This window comes from Budorcas taxicolor, chromosome X (genome assembly GCF_023091745.1).
Source record: "Budorcas taxicolor isolate Tak-1 chromosome X, Takin1.1, whole genome shotgun sequence".
NCBI classification, from domain to species: Eukaryota; Metazoa; Chordata; class Mammalia; order Artiodactyla; family Bovidae; genus Budorcas; species Budorcas taxicolor.
The window spans coordinates 9,672,367-9,687,995 of NC_068935.1; the positions used below are offsets into that span (position 1 = coordinate 9,672,367).

At 43.4% G+C, this 15,629-nt stretch overlaps 1 protein-coding gene across 1 annotated transcript; it reads right to left on the bottom strand.

The window, feature by feature from the left end:
- Positions 1–4,339: 4,339 nt before the first annotated feature.
- Positions 4,340–4,942, bottom strand: TCEAL2 (transcription elongation factor A like 2). The gene has a single exon (XM_052663859.1). It carries the CDS (start codon positions 4,940–4,942, stop codon positions 4,340–4,342), a length of 603 nt encoding a protein of 200 aa, XP_052519819.1.
- Positions 4,943–15,629: the final 10,687 nt, after the last annotated feature.

Genomic DNA, 15,629 nt, shown 5'->3' on the forward strand with positions numbered 1-15,629 from the left:
TAGTTGCACTCACCTTGTCACATATGATTAAGCACTGTCACCTGACCTCTACCACTCTGAGATCCCTTCATTCACATTAAGATGAAGTAGCCCAATTCTACTGCAGCATTGTCCACCATCATCTCCAGCCTACAAAGCACAGGCCCATGGAAACTATCAAGGATGCCCACGACCCTCTCACCAATGCATTTTTTAATGCCTTGGAGCATGTCTACAAATACCTCTATCTGGGGCTCCACTCCTTCCCTACTAGTGCCCTTATATGTGTGCTGTGTGTGTGCTCAGTTGCTCAGTTATGTTCAACTCTTTTGTGACTGTATGGACAGTAGCCACGCAGGCTCCTCTGTCCATGAGATTATCCTGGCAAGAGTACTGGAGTGCAGTGCCATTTCCTTCTCCATGGGATCTTCCCCACCCAGGGATTGAACCCATGTTGCCTACATCACCTGCGTCTCCTGCACTGGCAGGGGATTCTTTACCACCGAGTCACCTGGGAAGCTCAGTGTCCTTACCTTATTATAAAATCCGTAGCATGTAGGGCATGTAATTGGCAGTGGAACTCAGTGACACTGCAAGGACCTGAGACTGGTCATCAGCTTTTTTTTCATCCCTAAGATGAGGGACTCCAAACATGGCATGCAGGCTTTCTGGCACTCTGTATGTGCTTTCTGTTGTATTTTCATAGCTTTCAATTTCCTTTTTCCTATGCATACTCTTTAGGACCATCAGATGAAATGGGAAACTCCACAACCTTTTGGATAATTATTTTTGGCACAGTGCTTAAATGATAGAGCAGCTTGATTCCCCAAACGTCGGATTCCACCTGTACTTCATTCAGTGCTACCAGTGGTGTAAATCTGAGTGTGACACTCCTACATGCCATGTACCAAGGAAGCTCTCCTAACACCCACCTCCAACTCTCCCAAACACCGTTATAAAGAGGTAGTTTTTTCCCCTCCAAATTAGTAACCCAATTTCTGGGGTAACTTCTGGTATCTACTACTGTATCTGAGAAGTGCGTGACAGAAAACAGGGGACCCATCTACATTAGAAAAATTGAGTTTTTTTAAAGGACAGTATACAAAGATATGGGAAGGGTAGTCCTGAGAACCACAAAAGATACTGCAATGCTCTGTGGCTAGTAAAGGTAGGATTATCTAGGCCTGAGGGACAAAAGGAAAGACAGGTTACCAAAAGCTGGAGATACAGAGCCTATTTGGAGAATGCAATCCCCCAGGAAACCTTAGAGAAGAGTTTCAATCAGCATCTGGTGACACTACAGGGAACAAGCTGGGAAGAAAATTTCCTAACCATACTGTCCACCATTGATTCCCAAAGAACAAGGGAGCCCTTTGATGCAGTCAATATAAGTCAGATTTGCTGGGATATAGAGCAGGGTGGGAGGGTGAAGATTGAATCATGATGGGAAGATCGAGAGATTTTTAGCAAATAAGCAAAGAGGCCATGTTAGCAGTGGCTTTCCTGGTGGCTCAGTGGTAAAGAATCCACCTGCAGTGTAAAAGAGGAAGGGTATGTGAGTTCAGTTCCTGGGTGGGGAGGATCCCCTGGAGGAGGAAATGGCAATCCACTCCAGTATTACTGGAGCTTCCCTGATAACTCAGTTGGTAAAGAATCTGCCTGATTAACCTCCAATTAAAATAAATAAAAATATATTAAAAAAAATAATCCGCCTGCAATGCATGAGACCCTGGTTTGATTCCTGGGTCAAGAAGATCCACTGGAAAAGGGATAAGCTACCCACTCCAGTATTCGTGGGCTTCCCTTGTACTTCAGCTGGTAAAGAATCCACATGCAATGCAGGCGACCTGGGTTCAATCCCTGGGTTGGGAAGATCCCCTGGAGAAGGGAAAGTCCATCCACTCCAGTATTCTGGCCTGGAGAATTCCATGGACTGTATAGTCCATGAGGTCATAAAGAGTTGGACATGACTGAGCAACTTTCACAGTCAGTCTCCAGTATTCCTGCCTGGAGAATCCTACGGACAGAGGAGCCCGGTGGGCTGAGGTCCATGGGGTTGCAAAGATTTGGACACAACTGAAGTGACTAATATGCCAGCAAATTTGGAAAACTCAGCAATGGCCACAGGACTGGAAAAGGTCAGTTTTCGTTCCAATCCCTAAGAAAGGCAATGCCAAAGAACGTTCAAACTACCCCACAACTGACTCATCTCACACACTAGCAAAGTAATGATCAAAATTCTCCAAGCCAGGCTTCAACAATACGTGAACTGTGAACTTCCAGATGTTCAACCTGGTTTTAGAAAAGGCAGAGGACTCACTCACGTGCTAGGCATTAGAGATGCCAGGATGAAAAAGACAAATTGTGTTTCGAGAAGCAAAGTCCAAAGCAGATTTTCTCAATTTTTAAAATATTCAGCCCACAATCAGAAGTTTATTTTTCATCACAATTCAAGGTGTACAAACATATATACATACATATATAAATAAGTGAAATACAAATTTCACAAAACAATACTCATCCTATCTACCTGGGATACAATCTGATATTTACTCTTTGGCTCTAACCAATGCTGTTCTACTCTACTTCATAAAAAACTGCAGGTATTGAGTCACTGATTTTGTTTTAGGTTCTACTAATGTTGGAGATGTGTTTGTGCAGTTTGACAAACAGGCCTACTTAATAGTCTGTGGGGGTATATCTTATGCAGCACATGTATTTACCCTTGTAGGTACATATTTCACATGATGGTGACAGTAAGAGGTAAGGAGAGTCTCCTTATAAACCAGTGCTTTGCAAACTTTAAAGTGCTCAGAAATCACCTAAAGATCTTGTTTAATGAAGATTCTCAATCAGTAGCTCTAGGATGGGGACCTGAGATTCTACATTTCTCTCTCTCAGATGATGCTGATGCAACTGATCCATGGACCACTGTTTGAGTAGCAATGCTGTAAAAACCACAAGTATATGCTAACCTTGTGATGCAGGGCCTCGCATCTGTCTCCTAGGAGATAATTTCCTCTAAGGAAAGAGGAATGGAGCTGAGAAGGTACTGACAGATGAGAAAAGTACAATGTGTGCCACTCAAGTTTTATCCCAGCTTCCTATATCTGAATCTGGTGGAAAGATCATTGTATGCAAAAATTTGAAATCCCCTAGGGACCAAAGCATCGCTGATGTGTTACCCACTTGGATAAGTATAACTCTAAAGTGAGGAAAAGGGCTTTATCCTCACTTCAATAAGTGTCATGGGGTGGGGCAGGTTTAGGACTCACTGAGGGGGATTCCAAGGAAATCAACTGGACTTTGTCATCTTGGGGCCACGAGTTCATCAGCAGCAGTGAAGACCTTAAGGGTACAGGACTCACAAAGGGGCACAGTGCCCAGAAGATTTAGCAATACCCATGGGAGGGTGGTACCCACTTTTTGGCTTCCTGGACTTATTCCTGGGCACAGGTGAGATCTACATCCACCCTCTTCCAAGGGTCTGATGGGGTCCTATTTCAACTACTAAAAAATGTTAGAAACCAGCCTAACACAGCTTACATACTCAGTATCTCATCTAATCCATTCCACAATCCTGTGAGGCAATTATTATCCAGATTTCACAGATGACATGATTGTCCTTTAGAGCAGTGGATATATTATAACTGCCAAGTTGATTCTTCCAGATATGAGTCTAAAAGTCATGTGAGTTTTACATAACATTTTTAAGTCTGACAACAAGAATTTTAGTGTTTTCACTGTCTTCATAAACTCAGTAAACAATTCTTTGTATTGCTTTTAATATATTGATTTCTTTTTTTATATTTTAGTATTTCTTTATAAGTAATCTGGGTTCTCAAGGAAAAAATGAATGAGTAGAAAGAAAACAAAGAAAATAAATCAATCACAATCTCACAACTCGTAAAACTACTGTTAACCACTTAGTAAACAAAGTTTTCTACTTTTGCTGTGCAAGATGTACTATGTAAATTTCTGTTCTTTTACAACAGTGGACTGATTCTGTAGATGATATTATAAGCTACTTTATTTTCCCAAGAATCATGATGTCTTTGTAATTAATGCACATGGGTAAAAATTTCCTACTTTCACCTTCATGCATTGGAGAAGGAAATGGCAACCCACTCCAGTATTCTTGCCTAGAAAATCCCAGGGACGGGGGAGCCTGGTGGGCTGCCATCTATGGGGTCGCACAGAGTTGGAGACGACTGAAGCGACTTAGCAGCAGCAGCAGAGTACTCTAGTTTGATCAAAGACTGTTGATATTAAGAGTGACACCTAAGCAAAGTATTTGCAAAACTTTAAAGCACAAGGCCTGGTAAATGCCTGCCAGAGGCACTACACAAAAGGAATGTCTTCAAAGCCCTTTCGCGGGGCCCTGCAGCCACCCCTGAGTTCCCTTGGGCCCCTTGGGTGGAAGGGGTCCTGTAAACTTTTTTGCATCCACATAAACCCCCCCCCCCCATTTCTGTCTGGTTTTCTTCGCTTCATCTGCAACCCTGGCCATCTCATCAAATTCTCTTATCATCTCTTCATTGCTCAAATGCATATCATGTATGGCCTCCTTGTATTCCTTGAGACACTGAGCCAGCCCCTTGTTGGTTTTTCTTTTGGCCTTCCTGGGTACATCCTCCCCAGCTGGGCGCTTTCTGCCAGCCCTTGGTTCCCTTGGTTCACTGGCTGGCTTGTCTTCTTTTGGCTTCCCCTCGCTCCCTGGCTTCCCCTCGCTCTCTGCTTTTCTTTCTTGTGCTTGTTCCTCACTCTCTGGCTTTTCTTGGCTCTCTGGGGCTCCTTCTTTTGGCTTGGTCTCACTCTCTGGCCTTTCCGTAACTGTTAATACTTCCTCATCTGTTTTTCCCTTGGGATCTGTCCTTCCCTGGTTTTCTAAGTTTTCCTCATCTTCCCTAGTACAAGCTGCTCCTGGTTTTCCTGCATCCAGTGGCTGTTCTTTGTTTTCCATCTTGCCCTGGTTCTCAGGCTTCGCTTCATTTTCACTGCAGAGTTTTTCCAAGTTGAGCGTCCCCTCCTTTTCCTGTCCTGGGAGTGGGGCGGGGGAAGAGAAGACAAAGAGGAGACAAGAGAGACTGAGGGTTTGGGGGGAAATGCAGGTCCGGATAGTAGTAGTCATTTCTTGCCTTTTGTCAGGGATCTCCTGGCCTGGTCTGGCCCTCCGAGAGTGCCTTTTGCCCACCCTTTACCCCACCATTCCTCGTGCACACGTGGCACTTCCCTGGCAGGCCCTGCCATTTTCCCGATGCTTGCTCAGCGCTGCAGTGTGTAAATGTGTTGGGAAGTGGGCACTGAGGCCCCCAATTCTGTGCGGGCCCGTCCCTCCACACTTCCCAGCCCTCTGGGTCCTTGTCCAGAGCCCTCTTCCTTCGCTGACCTACAGGGATTCTGGACAGGTTCCTCCTCTTTTGGTAGCCCAGCAAAGCGCTAGGAACAACAGCGTCACAAACCTGCAGACAAGAAAATGTGCTGGGAACTCCATGAACACAGGGCCCTCCCCCACCGTTGCCTCCCCCACCTCCCATAACCCTGCACCTCAGTCGCCAAAATTTTTCATCAAGCCTCAGGCACCAGACCAGGATGCTTTACAAGCTGCTTGAGTCGCTGGGAACCCTCCTTTGAAGACAATCCCCCCCCCCCCCAGCCCTTTACACAGAGGTCAATATTTCCTCCTAGGCTCAGGTGAGGTGAAGTCGCTCAGTCGTGTCGCTCAGTCGTGTCCGACTCTTTGTGACCCCCATAGATTGTAGCCTACCAGGCTCCTCCGTCCATGGGATTTTCCAGGCAAGAGTACTGGAGTGGGTTGCCATTTCGTTCTCCAGAGGATCTTCCCAACCCAGGGATCGAACCCGGCTCTCCCACATTGTAGGCAGACGCTTTACCGTCTGAGCCACCAGGGAAGCGGGAGAGGGGGGCTATTCTCAGAAATTTGTCTACGTTTCAAAGTCACACTGCTCCCCCCACCTCTGGCCCCATTTCAGGCTCGAAAATGGGTGAGGGCACAGAGGAGGGGCGTGGAGGAGGCGGCGGGGCCACTTGCCGGGTCCCCCCTCCCCACCTGCCCACGCCGCGCGCCCGGTGCCACTCCCCATCCGTCTCGCGGCTCTCCTCTCTGCGCGCCTCCCCGCTGCTCCCGGATCCTAGCCGCACCCACTTCCACCCACGCCCCGGGCGCCAGCAGCGCCCACCTCCACACTGACCTGCGGGGCCCGGGTCAGGTCTGCCCCTCCTCGGGCTCGCCCAAGCCCGCTCGCCCCTCGCCCGCCACCTGGGCAGCTCTGCGAGCCGGTTCCGCGCGGCTTGTGCGAGCCAAGCGGACTGCGCGAGACCTGACTGCAGGGCGCCTGGCTGGTCACGTGAGCGCCGCACCACCGAGCTCTCTCTCTGCCCCGCGCCCCGCCTCTTCACCCCCTTCCCATAGGGACCCGACAGCGGCGGAGAGGTGGAGTGGGGCTGGAGAAGGGGGACCTACAAACAGCAGGCGGGAGGCTTCCTGATTGCAGGTGCTTTACCTGGAGCATCTCAGGTCCTCGCTCAGCATCCCTCTGCTGCTGCTGCTGCTGCTGCTGCTGCTGCTGCTGCTGCTAAGTCGCTTCAGTCGTGTCCGACTCTGTGCGACCCCAGAGACGGGGGCCCACTGTCTCTGGGATTCTGCAGGCAAGAACACTGGAGTGGGTTGCCATTTCCTTCTCCAATGCATGAAAGTGAAAAGCGAAAGTGAAGTCGCTCAGTCGTGCCCGACTCTTAGCGACCCCATGGACTGCAGCCTACCAGGCTCCTCCGTCCATGGGATTTTCCAGGCAAGAGTACTGGAGTGGGGTGCCATTGCCTTCTCCCAGCATCCCTCTGAGATGTCCATTATCCCCAGTTGTGGCAGCAGATCGCAGGGAGGGTACCCGACTTTGCCAAGAGCGCACCACACAGCCCAACAGCCCGCTTTCAAGACCAGCTCCACCTGACTCCAGAGCCCTGGGGCTGGTGCTCCCCCGGAAGCTGCGCTGCCAGGGAGGCTCTGTTCTGAGCCTCCGCTTTTCTCAGTTTACGTGTTCTCTCTCCTTGGCTGATCTCTGTCCGTTTTCTTGTAAACACAGATGGTCCCCAATAACCTACCTGTCCAGGTTATTCCCTCCCTCGAATGTTAGACCTTCTTTGCCAGCTGTCTATTGAACACCACTGCCTGAATGTCCCCGAGGGACCTCAAAATCCATACACTCCAAACGGAGCTCACGAACTTTCTTCTCGCCTTCTCTGTTCACTTCTCTCCATACTGAAAACTTGGACTCCAAAATTTGACCCATTCTCATCTAGAGAGAATGAAAAGTTAAAAAAAGAAAAAAAAGGAAGCATTAAAATGTTTATGATTTGATGTAGGGAGCCAGCGTGAGGAGCTCCGCTCATGGCAAAGGTCATGAGGAAGGAAGCTTGGCATAGGCAAAGGCGTGATCAAGCCTCAGGAAACCCCCTGTTCCCGGGCATCTACCCCCAAAACCAGAGTATTTTACGGGGAGCTCTCCCCCATAACCATTTCTCTCAGAGAAGGAGTTAACTTGCAGCTCCAGTTAATAAAAATTCCTGGGTGTGACAAGAGTGTTTCAGCTTACGAACTCTGAAGGTTCTCCGGCCTGCCTGATCAGGCTCATCTGGCCGCATGTGATTTTTTACAGCCTCCCAACTATGAGAGGCACGGGATGTTTTAAAACTTTCTAAATACAGACTCTTTTGAGAAGTTAGAAGATCATTAGTATAGTATAGTGGGTTGATTAGGAATTATATTGATGAAGGGTTTTTTCATTTGTCGTGCCAATAATTACTGCTAATTCCCTGCCCTGGGTGTGACAAGGATGTCTCAGGTCAAACCTCTCTGCTGACAGATTAGCTTGTGTGACAACCTCTCAACCATAAACAGCACAGAGAGTTTGGAGTATTAGCATAGGGCTTTTTTCATTGATGAGTCAATGATTGCCATCAGGCCTCCATATCCTTAGGCACCTGGGAATATATTAATCAATGTATTTGGAATATAGAAAAGGAAATATAGTAGTTTTTTGATGTTAGCAATACTAGACCTTTTGAGTTAATGAATTTTCTCTTTTGTTATAGATCACTGTACTTTGTTATAAATCACTTTAAATCACTGTGTCCTTGCTATGCAAAAATGTAACTTTATCACTATCTTAAGACTAAATAGATCTTAAGGGAAACATTGGTGAAGGGTTTACATTTGTTGAGCCAATATTTGCTGCTAAATCTCCATATTCCTGCCCTTATAATGAATATAACTAGCATATAGGAGAAATAAGTATTAACCTTTAAGATTAATCATGTTAAACCTTAGATTAAGTAAATTCCTTGCTTGATTGTAACTCACTACACCCTCACCCTATAGGAATGCAACTTTATTTGGAGGGTGGCGCCTGATTTAAGAAAAAATCACCCCTGGAAAAATAAGTTTTCTGGTTAACTGACCGGTATCAGAAAGGGCCATAAAATGTCAGCAGACCTCATGGCCAGAAGATGATGAAACTCATCAGACCTTTGTATAATTTTATATGAAGCACCTGATTGTGACAAGGGTCAGGTCTGCTGACCCCCGCGTGACTCTGTATTCATCCCTATGTATAACAAAAAGGTATATAAACAAACCTGAAAAATAAAGAAATCGGATCAGTTTCTGGAAAGACTGATTCCCCCGTGTCGTTTCTTTCTCGATCCCCGTTTTCCTGGCTGAATTCCCATCTGAAATGTGGGTACTCACCAAGCCTGCTAATTCTGCCTGGGCTTCTGAGATCGGACCGGGGAGGCCTCAGTGCCTCCTCTCCTTTGGGAGAATGGAAAGACGCCTGTGGCCTATGTAGGTGGTGATTGGTATTCCATGTAAACCAGTTATTCAGCCTCTTTTCTCCACTAATTCTCCTACTACACTGTCTGTTTCTAATCTCCCTCTATATATGTAATTAAATAAGTTTTTTCCAGGACGCCGACTCCGTCCCCACCTTTGAATTACCCTGGATCCATGGGGCTGGACCCCGGCAATTTTAATTTATTTATTTTAATTGGAGGTTAATTACTTTACAATATTTCTGAAACCCCTCTCACCTCCCTCCCCATCCCATTCCTCAGGGTCATCACAGTGCACCAGTGCTGAGCACCCTGTCTCATGCATCGAACCTGGATTGGCGATTTGTTTCACATATGATAATATGCATGTTTCAATGCTATTCTCTCAAATCATCCCACCCTTGCCTTCTCCCACAGAGTCCAAAAGACTGTCCTATACATCTATGTCTCTTTTGCTGTCTTGCATATAGGGTCATCCATACTATCTTTCTAAATTCTATATATATGCATTAGTATACTGTATTGGTGGTTTTCTTTCTGACTTACTTCACTCTATATAATAGGCTCCAGTTTCATCCACCTCATTAGAACTGATTCAAGTGTATTCTTTTTAACAGCTTAGTAATATTCCATTGTGTATAAGTAGCACAGCATTCTTATCCATTCATCTGCCAATGGACATCTAGGTTGCTTCCATGTCCTGGTTTTTATAAACAGTGCTGGGATGAACATTGGGGTACACGTGTCTCTTTCAATTCTGGTTTATTTGGTGTATATGCCCAGCAGTGGGATTGCTGGGTCATAAGGCAGTTCTATTTCCAGTTTTTTAAGGAATCTCCACACTCTTCTCCATAGTGGCTGTACTAGTTTGCATTCCCACCCACAGTGTAAGAGGGTTCCCTTTTCTCCACACCCTCTCCAGCATTTATTGCTTGTAGACTTTTGGATAGAAGCCATTCTGACCAGCGTGAGATGGTAGCTCATTGTGGTTTTGATTTGCAGTTCTCTGATAATAAGTGATGTTGAGCATCTTTTCATGTGTTTCTTAGCCATCTTTATGTTTTCTTTGGAGAAATGTCTATTTAGTTCTTTGGCCCATTTTTTGATTGGGTCATTTATTTTTCTGGAACTGAGCTGCAGGAGCTACTTGTATAATTTTGAGATTAATTTTTTGTCAGTTGCTTCATTTGCTATTATTTTCTCCCATTCTGAAGGCTGTCTTTTCACCTGGCTTACAGTTTCCTTCGTTGTGCTAAAGCTTTTAAGTTTAATTACGTGCCATTTATTTATTTCCGCTTTTATTTCCATTACTCTGTGAGGTGGGTCATAGAGGATCCTGCTGTGATTTATGACAGAGAGTGTTTTGCCTATGTTTTCCTCTAGGAGTTTTATAGTTTCTGATCTTACATTTCGATCGTTAATCCATTTTGAGTTTATTTTTGTGTATGGTGTTAGAAAGTGTTTTAGATTCATTCTTTTTCAGGTGGTTGACCAGTTTTCCCAGACCACTTGTTACAGAGATTGTCTTTTCTCCATTGTGTATTCTTGCCTCCTTTGTCAAAGATGAGGTGTCCATAGGTGTGTGGATTTATCTCTGGGCTTTCTATTTTGTTCCATTGATCTATATTTCTGTCTTTGTGCCAGTACCATACTCTTTTGATGACTGTGGCTTTGCAGTATAGCCTGAAGTCAGGCAGGTTGATTCCTCCAGTTCCATTCCTCTTTCTCAAGATTGCTTTGGCTAGTCGAGGTTTTTTGTATTTCCATACAAATTGTAAAATTATTTGTTCTAGTTCTGTGAAAAATATCATTGGTAGCTTGATAGGGATTGCATTGAATCAATCAATTGCTATATTGATTCTTCTGATCCATGAACATGGTATGTTTCTCCATCTATTTGTGTCATCCTTGATTTCTTTCATCAGTGTTTTATACTTTTCTATTTATAGGTCTTTGTTTCTTTAGGTAGATTTATTCCTAAATATTTTATTCTTTTCATTGCAATGGTGAATGGAGTTGTTTCCTTAATTTCTCTTTCTGTTGTCTCATTGTTAGTGTATAGGAATGCAAGAGATTTCTCTATGTTAATTTTATATCCTGCAACTTTAGTGTATTCATTGATTCAGTTCAGTTCAGTTCAGTTCAGTCACTCAGTCGTGTCCAACTCTTTGCGACCCCATGAATTGCAGCACGCCAGGCCTCCCTGTCCATCACCAACTCCCGGAGTTCACTCAAACTTATGTCCGTCGAGTCGGTGATGCCATCCAGCCATCTCATCCTCTGATGTCCCCTTCTCTTCCTGCCCCCAGTCCCTCCCAGCATCAGAGTCTTTTCCAATGAGTCAACTCTTCGCATGAGGTGGCCAAAGTACTGGAGCTTCAGCTTTAGCATCATTCCTTCCAAAGAAATCCCAGGGTTGATCTCCTTCAGAATGGACTGGTTGGATCTCCTTGCAGTCCAACGGACTCTCAAGAGTCTTCTCCAACACCACAGTTCAAAAGCATTAGCTCTAGTGATTTTCTGGTGGAGTCTTTAGGGTTTTCTATGTAGAGGATCATGTCATCTGCAAACAATGAGAGGTTTACTTCTTTTTTGCCAATCTGGATTCCTTTTATTTCTTTTTCTGCTCTGATTGCTGTGGCTAAAACTTCCAAAACTATGTTGAATAGTAGTGGTGAGAGTGGGCACCCTTGTCTTGTTCCTAACTTTAGGGGAAGTGCTTTCAATTTTTCACCATGGAGGATAATGTTTGCTGTGGGTTTGTCATATATAGCTTTTATTATGTTGAGATACGTTCCTTCTAGTCCTGGTTTCTGGAGGGTTTTTTTTTTTTTAATCATAAATGGATGTTGAATTTTGTCAAAGGCTTTCTTTGATCTATGGGGATCATCATATGGTTTTTATCTTTCAATTTGTTAACCTGGTGTATTACATTGATGATTTGTGGATATTAAAGAATCCTTGCATCCCTGGGATAAAGCCCACTTGTTCATGATGTATGATCTTTGTAATATGTTGTTGGATTCTGTTTGCTAGGGTTTTGTTAAGGATTTTTGCATCTATGTTCATCAGTGATATTGGCCTGTAGTTTTCTTTTTTTGTAGCATCTTTGTCTGGTTTTGGTATTAGGGTGATGGTGGCCTCATAGAATGAGTTTGGCAGTTTACCTTCCTCTGCAATTTTCTGGAAGAGTTTGAGTAGGATAGGTATTATCTCCTCTCTAAATTTTTGGTAGAATTCAGCTGTGAAGCCGTCTGGTTCTGGGCTTTTGTTTGGCTGAAGATTTCTGATTAAAACATTTAAAACTATGGTCCACAAATGAACAGATTCATCGTGTAACCCATGTTTGTTCCTGTTCCTTCTATTCCTTTTCTTTTTTTTTTTCTCTTTGACATTTGTGAAACTACTACCCAAGACTAGTAAACTACCAACATTGTATTTTCTACAGTGTTGTGACACATACAAGCACACACACATAGAGTATACAGATGTCTGAGTGTTCATATGTGTAACTATGGGACATCTCCATCTCTATTTGATTTGAAAAATAATACATCTTTTTTATACAATGGTTAATTACATATGTGACACAACCAATTATATTTCTGATGCATATGTTTTTTAATTTAGTGAAACATTTATCCTCCTATAACATTTTCTTCCACCAAAACGTGTATTCAAATTAACACATCAATGTCACATAACAAGTAATTGTATCCTCAATGTTGAAATCATTAACTGAATTCACAATGCCACTAATAACAAGGCTAGATGTTTCTCTTTCATCAGCATGAACTTCCAAAAATGTATTATTATTATATTATTTTGATAAAAGCAATATCAAATCACTTGCTATTAATTGATTTTCTTTTTAGTATTTGATGATGCTGATTTTAAACTATCGTCAATAATTGTTTCCTAAATTCTTTTGCTAATGAAGCCAAATATTAAGAGACATCACTCCTATATTTTAACATGGGCATGAAAACTTGCAATTCAAATTTTGAACAATTAAATTAAAAGAAAAAATAATTTATTCTAAATTATAAGTTCTGTTCATAGAATAAGTCAACACAATTTCTGAATCTGTATGTACTTAATTGATATAGTCTTAAAATAACTACTGTCTTCTGAAGCAGATGCAAATGTTTCTTTAGCAGATTTGTAAATTTGGTGTTTTTATTGTCCTTGGAAGCAATGTGCTAATTATGTTGAGTTAGAAAAGTGAAAGTCACTTAATCATGTCCAACTCTTTGGGACCCCATGGACTGTAGCCCACTAGGCTCCTCTGTCCATGGAGTTTTCCAGGCAAGAAGACTGGAATGGGTTGCCATTCCCTTCTAATTTGGGGCTTTTGACTTCTGCAGCTATTACCTTATAGGATGATATATGTGTATTTTAAGGAAGCATTAGGAAACTAATTCAAGTAAAAACAGTCTACTAAATCCATATCAACTTACTTTTGTAATAAGGAAGAATAATTCTTACCCCATATTGAACCTATTTTGAGGGCTTCCCTGGTGGCTCAGATGGTAAAGAATCTGCCTACAATGCAGTTATGCCTGGATTGGATCCCTAGGTAAGGAAAATCCCCTGGAGAAGGAAATGACAACTCACCACAGTATTCGTGCCTGGAGAACCCCATGGACAGAGGAGCCTGAGGGGCTACTGTCCTTACTGTAAGGAAGAATAATACTTACTCCATGTTGAACCTATTTTAGTTCTTACCTTTGTATTCTGTAGTTAGCTGCCTTTGTTTAGTCATGCTAACTCAGGCTCATTAATCACTGAGAGAATTTTGCCTGCAGCTTAGGATGTACCTGATATCCCCTTTTAAAAAAAATTAAAAAAAACTTTACTTCCACTAAGGTGATAAGGAAATAAGAAAAAGAAAAATTAGCTTTTGTCTTATCTAGTTCTGCAGGAATATCTTGACCAGATCCCAGTAGAAGTTAACTGACCAAGAACAAAGAACTTTTGTAACCTCCCTCAGACCCTCGCTGATGCCCAGCTGCTTGAGGCTATTACTTACCACCTGACCTCACCTCCTCCTGCTTCTCCCTTTACTGCATAAAAGAAGCTTGAATTCCACCCCAAATTAACATTGTTCCTTAGGCCATTGCACTCATCTCACACGCTAGCAAAGTAATGCTCAAAATTCTCCAAGCCAGGCTTCAGCAATACGTGAACCGTGAACTTCCAGATGTTCAAGCTGGCTTTAGAAAAGGCAGAGGAACCAGAGATCAAATTGCCAACATCTGCTGGATCATCAAAAAAGCAAGAGAGTTCCAGAAAAACATCTATTTCTGCTTTATTGACTATGCCAAAGGCTTTGCCTGTGTGGATCACAGTCAACTGTGGAAAATTCTGAAAGAGATGGGAATACCAGACCACCTGACCTGCCTCTTGAGAAATCTGTATGCAGGTCAAGAAGCAACAGTTAGAACTGGACATGGAACAACAGACTGGTCCCAAATAGGAAAAGGAGTACATCAAGGTTGTATATTGTCACCCTGCTTATTTAACTTCTATGCAGAGTAGTACATCATGAGAAACGCTGGGCTGAAAGAAGCACAAGCTGGAATCAAGATTGCCAGGAGAAATATCAATCACCTCAGATATGCAGATGACACCACCCTTATGGCAGAAAGTGAAGAGAAACTAAAAAGCCTCTTGATGAAAGTGAAAGAGGAGAGTGAAAAAGTTGGCTTAAAGCTCAACATTCAGAAAATGAAGATCATGGCATCTGGTCCCATCACTTCATGGGAAATAGATGGGGAAACAGTGGAAACAGTGTCAGACTTTATTTTTTTGGGCTCTAAAATCACTGCAGATGGTGACTGCAGCCATGAAATTAAAAGAGGCTTCCTCCTTGGAAGGAAAGTTATAACCAACCTAAATAGCATATTCAAAAGCAGAGACATTACTTTGCCAACAAAGGTCCATCTAGTCAAGGCTGTGGTTTTTCCAGTGGTCATGTATAGATGTGAGAGTTGGACTGTGAAGAAAGCTGAGCGCTGAAAAATCGATGCTTTTGAACTGTGGTGTTGGAGAAGACTCTTGAGAGTCCCTTGGGCTGCAAGGAGATCCAACCAGTCCATTCTAAAGGAGATCAGTCCTGGTGTTCTTTGGAAGGACTGATGCTAAAGCTGAAACTCCAGTACTTTGGCCACCTCATGCGAAGAGTTGACTCATTGGAAAAGACTCGGATGCTGGGAGGGATTGGGGGCAGGAGGAGAAAGGCGCGACAGAGGATGAGATAGCTGGATGGCATCACCAACTCGATGGACATGAGTTGGGGTGACCTCCGGGATTTGGTGATGGACAAGGAGGCCTGGCGTGCTGCAGTTTATGGGATCGCAAAGAGTTGGACACGACTGAGCGACTGAACTGAACTGAATAATTAGCAATGTTGAACATCTTTTCATGTGGCTCTTGGTCATCTGTATGTCTTCTTTCAATCATGCCTTTAAAAAAAAAACATTTTTAGACAATTGTAGATTTACATGTAGTTGTAAGAAGCAATAGAGAGTGATATCTTATGCCCCTTACCCATTTTCCTTAAATGGTAACCCATGTAGCTACAATAAAATATCACAAACAGAAAATAGACATTGGTATAATGAAATAAAATTCATAGTTTAAGGTAAGACAAAAATTTAAGCATAAACATTTTCCCCACTTCTTTGGTCTTCCTCTTTCTCTTCTAGTATGCATTGTGCATCTGTATTATGTATTGACCAGACCTCCCCAAAAGCAGAAATAACTGCTCAACCACAAAGGGAAATTTTTCTTTTTCT

Excerpts from the sequence above, each read along its gene's own strand:
- TCEAL2 (XM_052663859.1), bottom strand. The coding sequence starts at position 4,942 with ATGGAAAACAAAGAACAGCCACTGGATGCAGGAAAACCAGGAGCAGCT.